General features: G+C 40.5%; 1 protein-coding gene across 2 annotated transcripts; it reads right to left on the reverse strand.

Moving 5' to 3' along the window:
- Positions 1-68: 68 nt before the first annotated feature.
- On the reverse strand, positions 69-19,526 carry LOC145495351 (uncharacterized). 2 transcript variants are annotated; one of them, XM_081474966.1, is made up of 3 exons: positions 19,340-19,526; positions 8,569-9,669; positions 69-8,101 (listed from the first exon to the last, which is right to left on the reverse strand). In XM_081474966.1, the coding sequence occupies exons 2-3, from the start codon at positions 9,629-9,631 to the stop codon at positions 2,973-2,975; spliced, it is 6,192 nt and encodes a 2,063-aa protein (XP_081331092.1). In that variant the 5' UTR covers positions 9,632-9,669; positions 19,340-19,526; the 3' UTR covers positions 69-2,972. The 2 variants fall into 2 exon arrangements, with proteins under 2 accessions (XP_081331092.1, XP_081331084.1); XM_081474958.1 differs by lacking the exon at positions 19,340-19,526 and having other exon boundaries at positions 8,569-11,632.
- Between the last annotated feature and the right edge of the window lie 1,253 nt (positions 19,527-20,779).

Here is a 20,779-nt window from a genome sequence, read left to right on the forward strand (position 1 = left end):
ATAGATGGATAGATGGATAGATGGATAGATGGATAGATGGATAGATGGATAGATGGATAGATGGATAGATGGATAGATGGATAGATGGATAGATGGATAGATGGATAGATGGATAGATGGATAGATGGATAGATGGATAGATGGATAGATAGATAGATAGATAGATTCGTAGATCTGGAATTTTTTTCTGCATTACGCGATTAGAACTGTGTTCTGTCGAACGCAGTTAAGAGGTTGTAACCCAAACAGAGAACCCTGTAAATCTACTATACAATGGTGCAGAGATTGGTACGGACTTGACGTTAAGTCGCCCGTTCAATTAAGCTTCCAGTTTCTTGTTTATGTGAATTTTCAACTTGTAGTCATCACTCATGATGAAGAGTTTGTGGAAAATCTTGGCCAAAGCGACTTTGTGATCTACTACTTCAGAATTTATAAGAAAAAGAGGTAACTTATTATCTCCATTTTAAGGCCGTAAAATTAGTTGTCCGTATACGCAAATGGACCTGGACCGGGTAGTTCGAAAGCTAACCCAGGATTAAAAGTGAACCACTAATCCTGGTTTAGCTTAATCGGGCTTTGAACAGCCTGGCCCAGTTGTCCAAATGATTTCGTTTGGTATAGAAGATGCGATAGTATCGCGTAATTTCACAAATCAGTTAACAAATTAGTCACAAGACAAGAAGACAACTTTTCTTTGTTTTTGTTTCAAGGGCTGCCTTTACGTACTCGATCATGTTCATTCACACCGACATCTTGCTGGTACCGAACTGTTCTATGCATCCAGCATTTGATCTGTTTATTATAATTTTTTTGGAAGAGGCAACTTGTGGATTTTTTAGCGATGGCTTATGACGTCATCACTTACTGCTGGCATACGACATTCCTTTGGATAAATGATGTCGCGCTCATGTCGCGCACGATTTATCCTGAATCGAAGCGAAGAGAACAGGGAACTAAACCCGTTTCCTTGCAAACCGCCATCTTGATTTTCGGGATCGAGTGAAATCGTTTTTCGGCGGCTTGTAGCAGCGACAAAGTTTTGGTTAGATTTCCAGTTGTTAAACGGAGGTATTGGGACTGGAGTGATTGTTGTATTTTATCCAATGTACATGTCATCTAGTTACCTTTGTTTATTTTCCAATTTTCGTAACAGAATTTTAGAAATGGCGGTTAAATATCATCGCTTCTGCATGCGCGGCACGCCGTTTATTTTGATTGTCCGAAAAGTCCATGTCATTTATCACATTTGGCTTACGGCAATGTGGAATTTGCAGCTCCTTTGAAATAAATTACCGTTACTCACTGTTACCATAGGTTACAAGTGGAAAGTGAACTTATTATTTTTCAACTTCAAGCAAATACTATCTAGAGTTCTTGGTATATCTTCTCAACCGAAACTAAAACCAAGGACAAAAATAAAGAAAATCGTAAAAGCTGTACTCATGAGGAATATATTAGCAATCACGGCTGATTTTAATTGTTTAAGGTGGCTGAACACAGTTTTTGATACCTGTGTTTCATTCACCTTTTTCTCTAAAACCCTTGATCCCTCGGTCGTAAAAAATGGCAGCAAGCTAGTTAACAACACAAACTTTGGTTTTTTGTTGGTTAAGCTGACGTATGTGCCGTTGCCATGACAACATGAATAAATATGAACAGGCCTTTCAAAATCGGGTTTTGTTTATTTGCAGAAAATCTAGTCATCAGATTTTCTTTATAATTTGCATGCAACAAGTTTGTAACGATTCTCATAAGTTAACACCATTTTGGTAATAATTTAGCAGAGAGATCTTTAATTATCCCTTGTTGAAGGTTCACTGGAATATCTAGAATTTCTTTTGTTAAAGTTCAATTATTTTCAATACTCCAGTTACTTATTTCCTAAAGTATTTTCGTGCCAAATTTCGTGAAATTCTAATGAGTAGTTCTCGAGAAATAGGCGTATTTCCGAGAGTGCAATTTTCATTCAATCGCAATTTTTTGACTTACTACGCATGCGCTGCATTTACTGGCTTCTTTGGTAAGAGAGAAAAAGCTGAGAATTGCTGGGTTCTTTGCATCGTTACCTTTTCTAACATATCTTTGTAATAAAAGCCATCAATACACTGCGTTCAATTATAGAGAAAAATAGCACAGATACTGCGGGTGTTGAGTAAATAAAGTGATCGCTCTATTGACGGCATGTTTGGTTTTTGCAATTCTTGTGCGCGCGCTGAATTGCATCAGCAAAAGCGCGCGCAAAAGCTGTGTTCGGCCACCTTAACTGCATGAAATATTAATGAGTTTGCGGAAGCTATTTCCAGAACGTTGTCGGATCCAAGCGTCAAGCTTACTTGACAGGACCGATTGATAGTCTGGGTATTCATTGATCAGTTATTACTTGAATGTCTATCACGGATGGGGGAGCGTATTTTGAATTGGGGAGGCTTAACTTGTAGGGGGCCTGGATATATTTGTAAAATTATTATTTGACGTATTTTTCGCTTGAAATTTTTTTTTGGGGGGGGGGGGGGCAGGGGGGGCTAAAGCCCCGCCAGCTCCCCCAGCTCCACCGTCCCTGTCTATGGAAAGAAATCGATTTGTTTCAGTCTTCTAGAAAACTAGAGTTTGGGAAATTCTGGTGCGGAAAGTTTTGAAAGGTAGTGTGTTTGAAATTAAAAAGTACTGTTATATATCAAGTTTTTCTTATTTATCTAATCAGCATGCATTCCGCCTTTCTATCTAACCGTGGAAGCTCAACGCTTAAATTAAAATAGTTGTACTCGTTTTTACGTTTCAATAGGTATTATGCATGATTGCTTCACATGCTCAAAATTCACCATCTCGACTCGTTTGTGTAAACTTTAAACCTCTGACATCTTCGTGTTGTTTTTACCTGGGTACTCTTTTCATGTTTGCTGTTTTGGGAATTTCTTCGTGATAAAATTTACAATTTGCCTTTTCAAAGGGAGCGCGGGCTTGGTGAAATGTCAACATGTATAAGCGCTATTACATAAGGCGTCTACACTCAGTGGAATACGGGTCTCTTTATCCCAACCCAAACTGAGGTCTTTAAGATAATCAAAAGCCAGATCTCTCTGGGTAGCCTGTTTGTAAAGAAATTTGACAGCTTGATTCCATCCATTCTTAGCTGCTTTCGTCCATTCACGAGGGATTCGTTTAGATAGATAATCAGCCTTCATCAGGGAACTTCGCATGAAACTTACCAGATCATCAACTTGAGATCTGACCACAAATGTATGAAACTTTACTGTCATCAGTCTGGCTTGAAAAATCTCCTCCATGCACAACTGACTTTCGTCGTATTTTTCGAGAAGTTGTAGTAATTTCGTTGTGTCAAAGAACTCACTGTACCCGTGGAAAATGCTCTTAAGGCGTTTATTCATGAGGGACATTATCTCTTTTGTTGACTCCCAAGAGAAACGACTCTTACGGAGAGATTGTTCTTGCCAGCTTACATTTTTCTTGTTCTGCAGTAACTGCTGTGTAATATTACGTCGTTCCAAACGTTTTGGGAATTTAATAGACAGAACGGTTGACGCATTTATGAGGAAATTTGGTCGTGTGATTTCCATTAGTTCAGCTTGTTTAAGCCCTTCGGTAATGTCTTTCCAAAGTCGGGATACATCGTTTAGAACTTTTAACGCCACGAAGAGAGTTTTCAGAGTTTTTTGCAGCACTTTGTTATCAAGAACGACCAGTTTTGTTTTAGCACTTGGTAAGGACTCGGCAATTATCCGCGTTACTTCACTGTGGACTGGTCCTAGGTAAGGGTTTATTAAAGTACCAGTCTGGTAGTAGTTCAAGTCACCTTTCCTGCATGCGCTAACCTCACTTTCGTAAAACTGTTTACCATTGGCCTCAAATTCGTCTAGCGTGAACGAACTGGGGTAGCTTCCGTAGAGATGTCTGTAGATCACATTCAGTTCTACCTCTCGACTGGGATTGGTAAGTACGCCCCCATGTTTTTCAATCAAGTCTATAATCTCTTGCCACTGGTCTCTTTCAGCGTCTGAATTATTAACTGTCCCCACTTTTAATTTGGCAAGGTACAAAGGAGTTATACCATGCAGATTGGTACAGTTAACATCGACACCAAGAGTTGTGTCATTAAAAAGTGTTTTAACAAAACCACTCAAACCTCTGTAAGCCGACAAGTGGAATACTGTGAGCTTTGCTTGGCCGCTGCTGCATCCAGTATTAAAACGGGGCATACTTTTTGTAGCTCGAAGCAAGAGATCTGCAGCTCTTTCTGCAATTTCCATGCCTTCATTAGATGAAAACGGGCTCGCCCCTGCACACATAATTGCAAGGTCCAAAGAGCTGTGTCCGTGAGGAGTCAAAACAGTGGGATTAGCACCCCAAGAGAGAAACGTTCTTAGTCCAAGTAGGTTACCACCTTGAGCAGCTCGATGTAATGCTGTGTATCCTTCTGCGTCACGACATTCATCGACTACCCGAAATCCCGAAGGATGAGCCTTAATAGCTTTCATAAGTGGGCCATCTTCTGAGTAACAGTAATCCAGATCACAGACGTGTTTTTCAAAAAGGTTTTCTGAAAGTACTGTGGGGTTTGTAAATGCCAGCAAATGAAACTCAGACTTGTTAAATGGTTTGTCACATTCTACGTGAATTGTTACATTAAAGCGATTTAAAACAACGTCAAGCCACTTGCCACCATTTTGCAAGTATACCAGAAGAGGTGATCGTCCTTGGTCATCTTTACATTCGAGACTTCCTCCCATTGAAAGAATGTGGTAAGCGATCACAGCTTGGCCTTTCTCGAAGGCGCGGTGTAAGAGTGAAGTCACTTTTTGGTCGCACTTTCGCGTCAAGTGTGCTTCTCGTGAGAGAAGAATACGTGCTACTGAACTATGATGTCTTTCGTTGAAAGCCAGGATCATATCAAACTGTTCCGCCAAACTCTCAGCGACAATATTCCCGATGTCACTTTCAAAGTGAGGTCTGGGCACGTCGGATGCGTATTCAAAGTGAGGGTTGACAATATCAGGCGCGAATTCAATGGCATTATCTAATGGCGTTTTCTCGTTTAGATCAGTCAAATCGGCACGAGCTCCCATTTCTAGTAGGGTCATCACGGAACATTCTTCCCCATTTTTTGCAGCAAGATGTAAAGCTGTTCTACCACGATAATCGGCCTTGTTTACGATGTTGTTGCCTCCACGTGTCTGTAGCAAGGAGATTTGCTGCAGTTTGTAACACTGAAAGTTGAACACAAATCTTTCAATCTCGCTATGAGATTCTCCTGCAATTGTAAAATCTCCCTTTGAAGACCAGATGAAAGTTCTCATGTTGAACGAATCACTGTAGGGATTGCCAAACATCGCGGTATAAGACAACACTGAAGCGGTCTTTTCGAATCGATTAAGAACAGCATAATGTAACGGGGTCATTCCGCGCTGATCAGTTTCATAAATACTAGCTCCCATCTCTATCAAGGGTATTATGTTCTTGTTGACCGTACAAATGGCACCACTATGCAGTGGTGTGGAGCGGTTTTTGCTTTTGAAGTTGATATGAAGGTAGGGCCTTTGCGAAATCAACCACCTAATGAAATTGTAATGGCCATGACATGCCGCTACATGAAGTGGCGTGGCTCCTTGACAATCACTGTCGCGTGGTTGGGCACCATGATGTAAAAGCAAGGAAGCGACCTCAACGTAACCGTACCTTGCCGCGAGTAGAAATGGAGACGAGCCACAGTGACATACATCTTTATTGTAATCTTCCTGTTCCTTCCGACTTAAAAATGAACACTCTTTACCACGCGGTCTATCATTTTTACATTTTCCTGGCATCCAGTGGACATTAGATGATATATTCTGAAAATGCCAGCACTTTTGTGAAACTCTGGCTCCTTTAAAGATGAGAAGTTCTGCAATGTAAACATTGTTTCGTCTAACAGCTTCGTGCAATGGTGTTCTCCCCGTGAAATCAACGCAGTGAGCTGTATTATCGGATTGAGATAAAAGAACCTTGACAACGTCAGTGTGGCTTCCAGCAACTGCTAAATGAAGTGCACTTTGACAAAGAATTTTAAATTTATCGTCTGATAGAGCGTATTCCTTGACATCATTGCACTTGCAATGAGGTATTGCTTGGTATCGTATCCTGTTTTGAAGCCAATAAAAAGACCCATCACATCGCGCGCACTCATCTGTCACTCCAACCCTTAGAAGAAAATTCACAACATTTGAATGACCTCCAGCAGCTGCATGTTGAAGTGTCACGTGATCTACTTGTGCTCCACTTTGGAACAAAAGCTGAACAACTTTTAAATGCCCACTCTTTGCTGCTAGTTGGATAGCTGACAAGTTGACCCCATTTACAACCTGAAATGAAGCATTTCTCTTTAGCAGGCCTCTTATAACATCTATATGACCTCCCGATGCAGCTGCATGCATCATTGTGGAGTCCCAAAACGCTTTTGTGGATCGTTCAATAGGATCACCCAAAACGACGTCATCGTCCACCGCAAATCCTGGGAAAGGTGGTGGTTTTGTTCGGTGTTCGATGTTGGCTCCCATACCTAGGAGAAATTCGACGTTGTCTGCAAGGCCATTCATTGCAGAGACAAATGCTGGTGTAAATCCATAGTTGTCTTCACAATCAATGGTTTCAAACGCAGGAATGAGTAGCTGAAGAATTCTTCGGTTGTTATTAGCGGCAGCGAGGTGAAGAAGCGTCCTGTTATTCCTGTCAATGGTAGCATTTATGTACGAGGCTTTGATATTACGGAACTCCTCGAGGAAACTGTCATCAGCGTCCTCAAAGTTAATATGTTGTGCTAAGCGGTAAATATCCATTGACGAATTTTGCGCTTTTTTCACGACGTTCAAATAATACTCAGCTAGGCGTCTGTGACCATGACTCCGACTCACATAGTACGGGTTTCCAAGGTTTTCGCTGCTGGTGAGCCACTCCGTAAAGGAAAGGTGAAAAATAGAGATGGTGTTGCCTTCTCCATATCTAATAAAATGCGATAGCCCTTTCAAGGTATAAACAAAATCGTATTCATAGTCGATCTTTTCCCGCATTTTTAAAACTTGGAACAAACGATCAATATGCAAAGGCTCAAAGGCTGCCACCATGACCTCTAGCACTGCCAAAGCAGATTTAAACTTCTCTCTTGATCTATAAACCCTTCTCAAGTAACTCTCGTATATACCACCAAGTGTTTTCGGAAGGTGGTTGAAGTCGATTTGATTGTTCCAGTCATTTCTCCAAAAATGGAACATCTCTTTTGCAAACAGGAAATTTCCTTGACTTTGACTCAATAACTTGTTTGTCATGAATGCAATTTCTTCACCACTGCTGAAGCCCAACATTATTTTCAGTTTATCAAGAAAGCGCGCATCTTCAAATAACTTGTTTGCAATAAAGATTTCAATGTCTTGCAGGTTCCTTACATCTGTTGGAGACAAATATACTTGTGGGATCTTAGTAAAATGCCTCAACACACTGGAATCGTTTCGCGACGTCATTACAACCCGTACCCATCTCGGAAGCCTGCTAAATGTTTCTTCTATAAATTGAGCTATTGCAGTACCACTGTCGTAAGTAGAGCATTCATCTAAGGCGTCAATAACTATAAAATAATATGGAAGCTCATTTTTTAGCTGCCGTAATGGAGCCACTACAGCTTTTTCGAAGCAGTCGAAAGGATCTCGCAGACAACTTTTTTGAAGAATTTCAAGTATAAAAGTACTGCTGGAAATCAACATTCCATATTCTGGAACCCTTCTGGCAATCATGTGGACTAAATTGCGAACAAGTCGACCTGGGTCTTGCGTTGACTGGTCTGAATACCTGCATAAATGGTAACCAATGATTCTCTTGTGAATGAAAGGATTGGATGAACGGGAACAAATCAGCTGAGCGGTTAGTGCAGATTTCCCAGTACCTGGCTCACCAACCACCACAACTCCCGTCACATTATGTTGTTCTCTCAAAAGTGACTCTAATTCTTGGTAGAGCCAATGACGTCCTGTGAAGCTTTCTCGGGCAGCATTTAGGTTCCTAGTAAAATTGAATTCCTTTGTGTCAAAAGGAACACTGCCAGTTTCCAAGGGACATCCTAACAAAGGAAAAGATGGTTACAATCGGCCTTAGATCAGTTCTGTAACACATTTACTAAGGTCTATCATAACGTCAGCATAAAATCTCCTCTTTCACAGAAAAGCTAGCTTTCTAGATCGCGGTAGTTAACATGTGTCTGTAATATCTTTAAAATTTTTAAAAAAGTTTCTTCCAGGAATATAGAACTTTCTTACCGCAAATCCGTCTTTAAATGACCATAGGCATGTTTCCAATTAAGTGGAACTCGAGATTCGTGGGGGCTGGTGTGCCATAAACGTCGACTTGGCTAGCTATAAGCATCTCCTCTCTGCTTCCTCCCCGAGCTTGCCAAGATGGACCAGGATGGTACCCGATATAATTTCCAAACATAGGATAGGTGAATACGTACTTTGGCTTCTTTGCGCAAATACAACGCATAAAACTGTGGTCCTAATAAAACAAACTACTGATCGCCTTTTAACTTACCATCATTGTAGGAATTGTGGTTCAGACATCTAAAGCTTCCCATCAATACTATGACAACCATCCAAACTGCTAGAGAACGGGTGTTCAAGCTACGAAGGTTTGAAACAATTTTGTGTTTGCTTGCCGAGAATACGCACTTTGCAAGGTTAGAGACTTGTGTGGCATATGAAATATTTCGATTCCTTTCATCTTCCATTCTGTCCTCGATACCTTGCAAAAGCTTAAGCATCTTGGTTTGTTTATTTTCTAAGGATGACAGTTTCTTTTGCACCTTTCTGCTGACACTTGCGCAATTTCGCTTCAAGTCTCTGCTGACACTCGCGCAATTTCGCTTCAAATCTTTGAGTTCGTCCCCAATACCATCCAATTGACCCTTAACTGTCACCTGGAAGTCAGCCAGTACCTTTCTCTCTACACTTTGCGCATCGAAGTGGTTTTCCATTAAATTTATCTCTGAAAGGGCTGCTTTGGCGTCCTTGTCTGTAGTTAACTCCGGATCCTGAAGGAGGTTTCGTACATCTATCAGTGCATCTACCTTTTCTCCATCGGTGAGCTCCTGTCTTGCGGCATGCCCCCATTTTGTATTACGCATCTCTCGCACGGCATCAACAAGGTGTACTTGAACACGGAAATAAATGCACCAAAACATGAGGTTGGTTAACCCCGTGCAGTCAGTACTACTCGCGTCGAGAATAGTAGCCTTACTAGGCCCTAAATCGGACATGAAAAGTTTGGCCACTTCCCAGTAACCTTGGATAGGATCTGTCCATTTGCTACAGTCGCTTTGGTGCCACTTGGGAGAATTAGGTTTTCCTCCTCTGTGGCACCTTGCAAGTTGTACAGCCCAGGCGCAAGAGTGTTTTGGAGGCCTTGGGCAAGTACAAGGGGTTGCAGTGGCGAGATTCGCCAACAAAGCTTGATGGAACGCTCTCATCTCCCTCTCAACGTAAGGCCTTAGTCCATCGCACATCAGTGAGAGGGCGTGGCCAACAGCCAGCCAGTTCTGGTATTCTTTCCGCAAGATTTTAGATTGCCAGTCTGTTGCAGTTGAGTGCGAAACCATTGTAATTGCTTTCAGTGGAGGAAATAAGTTCAAGCTTCCTATGAAGGCAAATATCAATCAATAATCCAGTGAGTAGATATAAAACGTGGAGGGAGAAACGGCTAGAGGTCCGCATTCTAAATGAGAAAAACAATAGTGACAGTGGGTAGCAGTGGTGGTCCGAAACAAAGACATTAATCAATGGGAACTGTGAAGAGGTGGATACATTCAGCGCTTTCGAAATGGAGAGGTCTACTTCGATCAGCTGCTATATGCTGAACGTGGTTTAAAGATAATAAACAAGGTCATGAAAAAGAGTCGACTAACTCTGCCCTTGAAGCATTAGTACAATTTAAGTTTATCCACCCCCGAAAATTAAAACAATCGAAATGTGTTTTTCTTGCCACTCTTAAGAATCTTTAGGAATTTCCCGGAACACCTCACCCTCCTGGATTTTTGCGTTATCGTAGTTTTTTGTATATAGTGTATACAGTATCTAGTTTTCTAACAGCGTTTCGTACCGTTGGCCACAAGAGTGTTTTGCCTGGAGGTTATGGACTGATAAGCTGTGCTACTGATGTTTCTCAAAGTTTCGCTCGGAAAAGTTACTCATAAATATGAAGTTGTTATCGAGCCAACTAGAATTTATAAAGCCTCGAAAGCTTGAAGGATCCACGAGCAAATGTCACCAGGGGTCAAAGACTCTTTGCATTCAATCTCTACACGAACACATAGTTATATATGCCTTTAGTCTTTCAAACAGCTACTAGCAATGACTCGGTTACACCTGTACTGCCACAACGAGTATCCATCGAAGAAAAGTCGTAGTATTCTAAATTGCGGTATTACTTCGGAAAGTCGATACGTTAGAAAAAAAAATCGATAATGGTCGTTGACATATCGATTTGTTTACTTCTGAGTGAGTGAGAAATTTGCATATTCTGAGCCCCAACGAAAGTCGTTTCTACGCTTCGCGTATGCACGACTGAAAACGAGTTCGGTCACCTCCATTTTTATTATAGAATTTTGATCAGCAGGATAAGACACAACTTTTGGCAAAGGTTAACGTCTGTACATGATGTGGTTCCGAGCCACCTTAATTTTTCGAAATTTTATACCCGGCCAGTCCTTTAAAAAGGCGAATCCAACTTCAAAGCAAATCTTGTCATTACCATTTTGTTTTATGGCGCCAATTCACTAATTGCTCAGGGTGCTTCACAATTAATAAAAAGGAGTAAAACATAGTTGAACAAACTTAAAAATTAAAAATAGCCTATATTTAAAAATAAATTTTTTATGTCTGAAGAAAAATTAAAAGAAAGGTATGTTAAAAATCTCTAACCAAGAACTCTTGCGAAACACCAGGCTGAACCAGGAGCCATAATCGGGGACGGAGACCGAACGCGCGCGCCATTTCTGGTAGAGCGTTTTCACTCACGTGATGAAATTTGCATATCGTCATGACAACCGACTTCATCCGCCATATTGGTGTTCCATCGCAGAATGCGTGCTACTCGTGGCAACCAACACCTGTGACATTCTGTATGACATTCTAGCGTTCTTAGCGAAGAAATTTAATTTTTGTCATCATGGTCCTTTGCCTCATTGTTAGATGTGGCAATAAAACGGGCAAGATACGGCCCACCGCTGAGAAAGTAATTTTTTTTTCGTGGTCCACGTGTTGTTGTCGGAGCGAAGATTGGTTCCCTACTTTGTGTCTTGGGTATTTTAATAGTAATGTTGCCGGAAGGAATTACATGCTTGTTATAATAATATTAAGGCCTTCATGTAGGGTATCTACGGGAAGGGACTACAGGTGTATCCAAGTGCTCAATGGAACTCAATTGCCCCTACAAAGATAAAAATATTAATTTCGGTTTCAAGTCAACCCCTAATTCTTAGCATAGTATAATCATGGTAGTTCATCAACAGAGCCATTGTCAGCACTATGTTTTTGTAATTGAAACAACTTGGGAAGATCCACAGTTGATTACATCTTTCTGTTCATTCCAAGATAAATACATGTAAGAAGTGTTTGAGACAAACTAGACAAAGTGTTTGACTTTGTTTCTAAAAGGAGTTTCATATATTAAGTCATTCAAATGTACTAGGAAACATTTGCAATAGTTCATTCTTTAGGGAGTGATACAGATGTGCTCTCATTTTGCAGATATCAAATTGCACAGTTTGGGGAGGTATGCCATAGGCTAGGCAGGTTGCAAAGGCAGCAGCAAATACCCTGCAGTCACTGCCATTTTGCTGTTGCTGAACAGGAACAACTTGAATGCCAGTAAAATTTGTCTGTCCAACAAGATTAATTACCTGATCTTCTACTTCACTATAAATGATGTTACGGTAAAGACTGTCATATAAATTCACTGTGCCATCTCCACACCCCACCGATGCTACGCACACCCAGTGTTGTTCCCTGGTGTGTAAAATCTGAATAAATTCACCATTGACCTGATTAAAGTTTCTGCAGGGACCCAAAGTTGGTCTCTGCAGACCCTGAACTCCAGGGTTAATTTTTCTAAGATATACATGCACTGCATGGATGATATCACAATCAAGCCAGCCGTGGGGGGACAAAATCAGTTTGTTATGTTGTTCATTGAGCTTTGCTAGGGATGCTGACTTTTCAGTAAGGACTGTTGAAATTCCAGTTATAATGACATCATCATCATCTGACTTGCATGCATGTAAACAGGGTTCGTACGGGTCCTGGAAAACCTGGAAAGTCCTGGAATTTTATTGTGGCATTTTCCAGGACTGGAAAGTCCTGGAAAAGGGCTACTGGTCCTGGAAAGTTCTGGAAATCTGTTGAACTCAAGTAAAAAAAACATGAAATGTATGGCAGACAGTAAGGAGAATTAACATTAAGATAATGGGAGTGAAAGGGTTAGCGTGAATTTTAGAGTCCTGGAAAAATCAATCTGAGTCCTGGAAAAGTCCTGGAAATTTGTTTCTGAAAAAGGGTACAAACCCTGTGTAAAGAGTCCTTTGCTTCTTTAGCTTCCATGGTATTTAGCTTGACTTTGCCCCCTGACTTACAAGCCATACATTCCCATGTTGTAAGGGCATTGTTTGGCATTCTTTTGAAGTTTAAGCAAGCCAAATGAAAAAACTGTCCGTTTTCACACAATGGGTAATCACATTTAAGGACTTTATCTGAAGGCAATGGCTTCTTCACACACATGCAGTCCAGTTCAAGAGCTTCATCCAAACTTTCTTTTGTTTGTTTGCCTTTTGATTTCTTACTCCTGGCTCCAGCAGTTTTTTGGCACAGAGGACAAAACCACTTTTTGGGTACTTTTTGGACTTTCAAGCAGGTTAAGTGAAAAGAGGAAATGGGACATGCTTGGTTGCTGCATGTTACAACAGCATCAGTAGTATTCATCCTGCAAAAGCAGATAGAACTGAGACCAGATGATGGCTGAGACACAATATCTCCAAAAGTGATTTAGTTTGGGAACAACAGAATTCCAGTGACAGATATCTGGGAGAATTCTTTCACATAAAAAAGCAATTTGTTCATTAAAACCATAAACAACAAAGTCACAGTAATTGTATTCAGTAGTGAATATTTACTGTTGTGATTGGTAATAGTATGCATGTTCTCTTTGAAGACTTGTAGCTCCATTTTCTGACTTCCAACATGAGTTGGACTTCTCAAGGTAATCTTTGAGGTCTGTATCCTTCAAACAATAGGGGCACTTTACGGCACTGAAACGGGTGCGTAGGGAACGTCTTTGACGGCCGTTGGCATCAAACAGCTACATTTCACCTGTGTACATGACAGCTTTTCGTTCACACGATTCCATGCTTCAATGTAGAAGAGGATGCTCGCAATATGCGAGCAGCACTCTCCTTGTCCTGCCATACATCCAACGCAGTGTGCGAAAAGAACAGTACCATTTTCCTCGGTTATAATCCACAATGTATCACACGGATCGTTCATTCTCTGTAAATGCCTGACTTTTCCGAGAACAATGTAGTTGTTTCCTATTTTGTGCCCTTTCACGCAGCTCACAAACCCTGAAATGAACTGATTATATGCTCGCAAACTCCGAAAAGCTTTAAATTGATCCTTTCTGTAGTAGCTTGTCCCAAGCACTAAAAATGATTGCAAATCCATGGATTCGACCCGTGGCAAACAGTCTGGATCATACGTTTTGTCTGGAATTAAAATGGGATCGATACCAACGCAAGAAACCTTTTCATAGTAACGTTTCTTCACGTGGGGATCGAGGTTGTTCGCATAATCGCTAAAGGGATTTGCCGCCATCTTGAAAAATATGTAACACCAACATGGCGACTCAAATTTCCCGCGAACTTTGTAACGTCATGTGAAAACGCTCTATTGGGGTTGTACCTATGATATGGGACAATTTTTCTATTTTTAGAACATGCGGCACACGCGTGTACGTGCTGCGAGGACTTTTGCGGATATAGCGCGGGGAAATGACTTCCGAAATTCCCGAAATGTTTGATGCTTCTGGCCCACAACTCAATACTTTCATGTCTGTTGGAATTTTGCTTTAGTGTTTTCGTTGTAAGCTGCTCCAGTTTGAGTGAAGTAAGACAGTGTCAAATTTAGTTATGTGCCGCTTGTGACCAAGTTGTGTTCCGCAGCTTCTTTTACAAGGGCTCCTCATTACTCCACTCTAAGTTTCACAGATGTTGAAGATTAACAGCTTTTCTAAAACACAGCAAAAACTAGTTGGATATATTTGGATATTTATTAAATCCATTTTGAAATCACTGGCTATCCTTGCAATCTGATTGGCTCTCAATGGTGCGATTTATTCACGAATCGCACTATTTTTTGCTCTAAATCGCATCTTTTTCTCAGCCATTGAGAATGGGACAGTAAAACAAAACAACAAATCAGATTTCAATATTAGTTTAAAGTAAACAATAAAATTTCAGGAAAATGAAAGGCAAAAAGCCATTGTGTGGAGAATTTAGCAACTAGTATTGCCAAAACTCTGTTGTTATTGTGTTTTTTTTTCCAAAAAACTTGACGAGTGTAATTAATTACAGTTTCTAAATGACGATTATCAGCTCCTTCAGGCTGAACAACAACTTTAATGGAAGTTTCCAACTTTCAGTGTCCATTTTGACGAATATTTTGGCGATTTTTCTTCAACATCTGCTCAAAATCCGTATGATACCGAGTCCAGTAAAACATAAACAAACGAAAACCACACAACAACAAATTCAGGGCCATCTCAAGAAGGTAGATGTTTCCAGGTTTCTGGTAGTTTCAAACGAAGCAACAAAAGAGCTCAACTCTGTCGCTGTGAATAAACATAGTCAAAATACGCCCCGCTCCACAAAACAGTGAATGAATGAACGTCTTACGAAGCTGGTGTTAGTCCCGCCATCTTGGAAATATCTTGAAACAAATGGCGCCGCAAGAACTCGACAAGGTCCTGAGTATTGAGTCCTTCGCCGAGGTCACAAAAAGAAACGGAGATGATAACGAGCTGGACTCCCTTAAAATCATGCCATTTAACGGTATGAAAGAAAAAAACGTACCATCCACTGGGCATCGTCCACTCGAGGGAGTTTCACAACTCAAAAGAAATCCATCGCAGAATTACGCAGGATGCACCTTCAAATTCCTTCTCCAAAGACAATGAAAGGTCTCAGCCTCAACCACAGAAGAAAGAAAGACCTTTCATCATTGATTCAACCGACGAGAATTGAACTTTTATACCTGAAGCAGACTATTTTCGTTCTGACTTCAAAACCGCTTGTTTCTTTGTCATGCTCGGATGAGTTTTCGTCACATGACATCGTTTTGCATACTAAATGAGACGTAAAGGCGTTTCCGGTTCCGCTTTTTTTTTTAACAAACCGGCCACTGGAACAATACACCAAAAGTCTAAAAATTAAGGCGATAAAATTGTGCGATCTCAAAATGGATCTAATAAAGTGGCAATTGAACTTCATGTCGTGCAATTTTGATCTGAAATCATACTTGTGATTTCAAATCGAACTCGCGCTGCGCGCTCGTTCGATTTTGAATCAGACCAAATTGCACTCCACTCAGTTCAATTACCATTATATAGCAGCGTTTCAGGACTTCAAAGTTTCCCTCCTCTTGCCACACGCTTGCGAGGATTTCAACAGAGTCTATCTCGACCGAAAAGTAAAAAAAAAAAAAATAGTTGCAAGTTTGAGTTTCGCCTGAATTGTAAGCAACGCTTGATGTTTTACCAAGGCCCAATAAGCGACAATAGAGTTTATGTCTGTAGATGCTGCTAAGAGCCCCCGCCGATGCGTGTTTTATACAGTCAGTAAAACATGACAAATCGGACTTGCCCACTTTCGAGTGAAAACGTACATCGAACTCATATATCTCTAGTTTTTAAATATGTTTAAGGTTGATCAATGTTTGAGAACATACTGAGAACTTAGCTGAAAATATGTTAATACAGCAGAAATAATCAGCTTTCTTTAATCAACTCGAATAGTCACGGTACTTGAATAAAGATTTCGATTTTGTTGGTTGAGTTATCAAAACTCCTTGTCTATTTTATTTTCGCAGTGTAGAATTTCACTATGTTAAAGAAACACACATGATGTTAGTAGCCTTTTGGCGTTGGTGAAAATTGTTGCAGCATCTCGGCACAAAAGACAGCGAAAGAAATCTTTGACAAGATTTGTTGACAATTGAAAACACGACTCGCGCTGCACTATGCAAATGAGTTACTTGTACGCGTCAGACTTTCCTTTCAAAACCTTTTGCAAACTCGCCAAACAAACAGAAACAATAACAAACATAACCAAACAGGGTTTGGTTATGATTAAGCATTGTTTGGGAGACTCACAAATTAACACGATACCAAAGTAAAGAGTTTTCTTACATAACTTTTCTTCATAGAACAAGCGCAAAAGCTTACGCGTATAACTAGCGCGAGCATTCATTCACAGCGCGAAATCGAAGTCATGTTTTCGACCCTGAAAAACTCACCTTTTCCATTAGCTCAGAGCATAAAACTACATATAAGAGCCCTGGTTCTTATTCCCTGCCTTATTCCCTGCCATCGCTGTGAAAAATCTGCGAGAGAATCACGCAACTCTCAACATTTGAACACGCAACGTGACAACATCCACGCGAGAGCAGCGGACATGTGCGTGGATCCGCGCGGATATATGACGTCAGGATGGCGCAATTTGTTCTAAAAATAGAAAAATTGTCCCATAGCATAGGTACGCGCAGATCCCAAGACTTACGGTCTCCGTCCCCGATTATGGCTCCTGGCTGAACCCCATCACCGTCACCATCCAGAACAGAAAGTGGAATCCGTACGCAGAGGGCAGATCAGTATCAACCGCCAATCCTTAGATTAGAACCCTCAGGAGAAACGGAAAAGAGGTTGACCAGCCCTGACATGGAAAAGAACTCTGCAAGCAAAGCTATGGACCATCAGCATGACCTGGGAGGAGGCGAAGTAGACAGCTCAAGATCGAGAACGATGGAGGCTCGCAGTCAAGGCCCTATGTTCCCGACGTTACTAATCGAACCAAATCGAATGTTCGATTAATCGAACTCAGTCGAACTTAATCGAACGCAATCACGCGATTGGGTTCGATTGAGTTCGGTAATCTAACACAATCGAACTCTCACAAAAAAAATTTGACCAATCGAACGCAATCGAACGTTCGAGTGAGTTCGATTGAGCTCGATCAAGTTCGATTAGTACGGTTGGGTTCGATTAGGTTTGATTAGGTTCGATTTGAGGATGGATGTTGATTGAAAAGCAACGGTCGTAAAATTTGCGGTCTATTACATTCGGCTGGAAATGGGGGTATGTTGTATGCGAATAACGGGTGAATACGAGGGTGTTTAGCCCAGAACAACGAATAAATACTGAGAGGAAACTGCTTTTGTCAATTTTATTACTGTTAGAAAAGCTCACAAGTTGTTCCGCCGGTTGCCACTCCTTATATAGTCACTTATTTCTTCGGTTTCTTTCAACGTGTTCTGTATTCCAATTTGATCTAAGGTTCTCGATAAGTTTAACTTTACGTTTCGGGATTTTTTTGTTTTTGTTTTTTTTTTTTTTTGCGATTTTACAGTTTATTCTTTCAATGTATTTTCCATGCCAAAAGTCTATACATCAATAAAAATATTACTAGTTAATTATTCATTTGTAACTCTTACTTAGACAGACTGTTCAATTATCGGCTGTATTAAGGTAAATTTAAGATTTTTCTATTGTGTTCGATTAAGTTCGATTGGGTTCGATTAATTCGGAAATCGAACGCAATCGAACTCTCACACACAAATTTTTGGATTCGATTTTGTTCGATTATCGGACTAATCGAACCCAATCGTTCGATTTATTTCGATTGAATTCGACTACCGAACGGTTCGATTAGTAACGTCAGGTATGGAACGAAGAGGAATTTTACGCGGAATAGTATTCCTTATTCTCGGTGCTGCTACTGTAAACTTCAAAGGCTCTTCCTCCGTATGTTTTCAGTCGAGCTAATCCATTGTACTCCCCTGGCGCGGCTTCGCCGAGCGAAACTTCGCTAAAAAAAAGCCATGCCTCGAAATTCTGACTCGAAATCCTAAATCGAAGTTAACTATGCTTTCGACCTCTGAATAGAAGTTCAACTAATTCCACCAGGCGCGTAACACGTTCACTAGTTAGTTCCACTACGCTGTCGCTAGAACGCCTAAAAGTAGATTGCTGTAAAATTGCAAGAAATGACAAGAAGACAACACAGATAAGTTTAAAGGAAAGTGCCATCATTTAAAAGCAACAGGAATTCTCTTTACAATGTTCGAATCTCTTTATACAACGGAAGGCCGTGACTAATAACTATAACTGGGAGATGTTAGGACGACCCCAAGACCTCGCTAGCGATCTGTGCTGCATTAAAGCGCTGAGAAAGGAACACACTTTTAATGTTGTGAGCCCGTCGTGCTAAAACGTCCACAATGAATTATCGAACTTTACCGGATCGGTTACTGTGAAATTATATGACACCTGCAAACTGGATAAATCTAATTAATTAAAATTAGAAATCAGTCCCAAAACATTTCCGATTATAATAATAATAATAATTATTATTATTATTATAAACTTATTATTATTATTATTATTATTATTATTATCCAACTGCAGCGAATACCGTCCAAATAACAGTAGAAATATACAGCGCTATTGTACAGTTATTTGTACGGTAGAAAACCTGTTTGGCTTACAGGTCGGCGCGCGCACACAAAACTGTTACACTCTCCCTCTTTCATTGATAAATTTATTGACTACAGCAGTTGAATAATAAATCTCTTATTGGATGTTTTTGTGTGTAGTATCGCTCTATATTTTGACTCGTTTGTAGTTAGACTCGCCCTACGGGCTCGTCAAAATATGGCACAACTCGTAAAAATATACAGCGATACTACACACCAAAACATCCAATAAGATATATATATATTTTATTTCATAATGTCCAAAATGAGCAGGAAGGTAAGTGTAGCTCGATCTCATTGAAAAGACAAGCATAGGACAACTATAGAACCAGCTTTGGCTCGTTTTGTGTAACTTCAACCCTCGCATGTGTAATACTGAAATGCAACTTGCAGTCTATAGATTACAACTAGTTACAGACAAGAACGAGTAGCAGTCAAATATCGAACATTGATAATACCACTATTATTATTCGTTAGTATTAACAGGATGCCTGCGTTTATTATCATCTTACCTGAGGCTCTTTATTCTAAGTTCCAAGAACAGCGACAAACTTGCATGCAGGAACGAAACACTTTTTCTAGGAAACGTCCTAGGGAAAAACCCCTACACCATCATCCTTTGCAGTGAAATTATTACATCATAAAGGAAATTTGATAGCACACTCTATTTCCGTTTCATATCTGAGGTTGAGAATATCGGACCGTGAAGGTCAAAAACCCGTGACAGTCGAGTTGGTAAAACAAATGACGTGGCCCACGACGTGACGTGGCGTGACGTGACGAATCACGATTTCGATTGCGCACCACCAGCAGCAAACAAGAAGATCTGTTAGATCTTATAACCGCGCTTTTAAAATTTAACTGTTTGCTTAGCACTACCGTCGGAACGCAGTGCACATTCCAAAGCAGTAATTGATGATTCTTTTCTTACTGTAGACATCACATCACTTGATCAACACAAATTGTATTATTGCACCATCAGTGGTAGCCGTTGACAAATCTCCGATGACCTAATGGTCTTAATCTTTGTAGAACTTTCTTCGGGATATGTATGGGCATGAACGATATAAATGACACGATAATAACACTATTAACAACAGCTTTCTTTCTTAAAAGTCATGATTGAATTTAATTGGTGTTTTCCACGAGTAAAGGGCTAGCAAAGTAGTCACACAAGTCATATAATTTAATAATAAAACTCTATCCCGACCGATGTATCGATTTTGGTCACTCCAGTGACCACAGATTGAAAACGTGACACAAAATTGGCGTTACTTTCGATTCTCACCAAATTTGGACAGTGGGATGATCTCATCATTAGCCAATTACAGGCCATTTTTCAGCTCTTTTCGTCATATCCCCCACACGGGAGAATTTTGTCAAGTTAGCTAATTTAGTATGCAAGCCACCGTAATGGCGGTCACCGTCGACGAAATGTTTATTTGCCCAAAATTGGGGCAAAATCTTTCGGAGATGGAAGTCAGGACATTTGTAAGGATACAGAAAGTAATTTGGGACCGGTTGCTGGCTTCTAAGGCTGAATTTATCCAGAAGTAAGCTGTATTTTCGTTTTCGTGCCGAAAGCCATGCGATGAAATATTATCGGCTTGTTCTGCTGTCTTGTTCTGTTTTTCTCTTGGTCTTTTTCGTAGCCCGCCGAGGCCAGTCTTTCGTCTAAATCAGTTGAAAAAAGTTCGAAAAAGATGTTCCCATTCAAGTTTAAGCTCTCAGGCGATAATTCTGGAGTTTATTGGCCGAAACGTCGGCTTTGTTATGTTGGTGTTTTTCGGTTGCTATGGGCGACCGTTGCTTCCTTTGTTAGGTCAAGTCTGGGGAGTGAGGTCACAAAAAAACTCTAATTAATTCTGGTTTTGTTCGATTTCGCTGAAATTTTAACATGATAAAGCTGGATTGTTAAGGAATAGATTTACCGTCTGCCGATATGTGGTAGC

This window comes from Orbicella franksi, chromosome 1 (assembly GCF_964199315.1).
Source record: "Orbicella franksi chromosome 1, jaOrbFran1.1, whole genome shotgun sequence".
Classification (NCBI taxonomy): Eukaryota; Metazoa; Cnidaria; class Anthozoa; order Scleractinia; family Merulinidae; genus Orbicella; species Orbicella franksi.

What these genes read in the sequence shown, in the direction of transcription:
- LOC145495351 (XM_081474966.1), bottom strand. Translation starts at nt 9,631, where the DNA reads ATGGTTTCGCACTCAACTGCAACAGACTGGCAATCTAAAATCTTGCGG. An exon ending in CCACAATTCCTACAATGATG is followed by an intron (nt 8,102 to 8,568) that starts GTAAGTTAAAAG and finishes TTCCTTTGTTAG; the next exon opens with GATGTCCCTTGGAAACTGGC.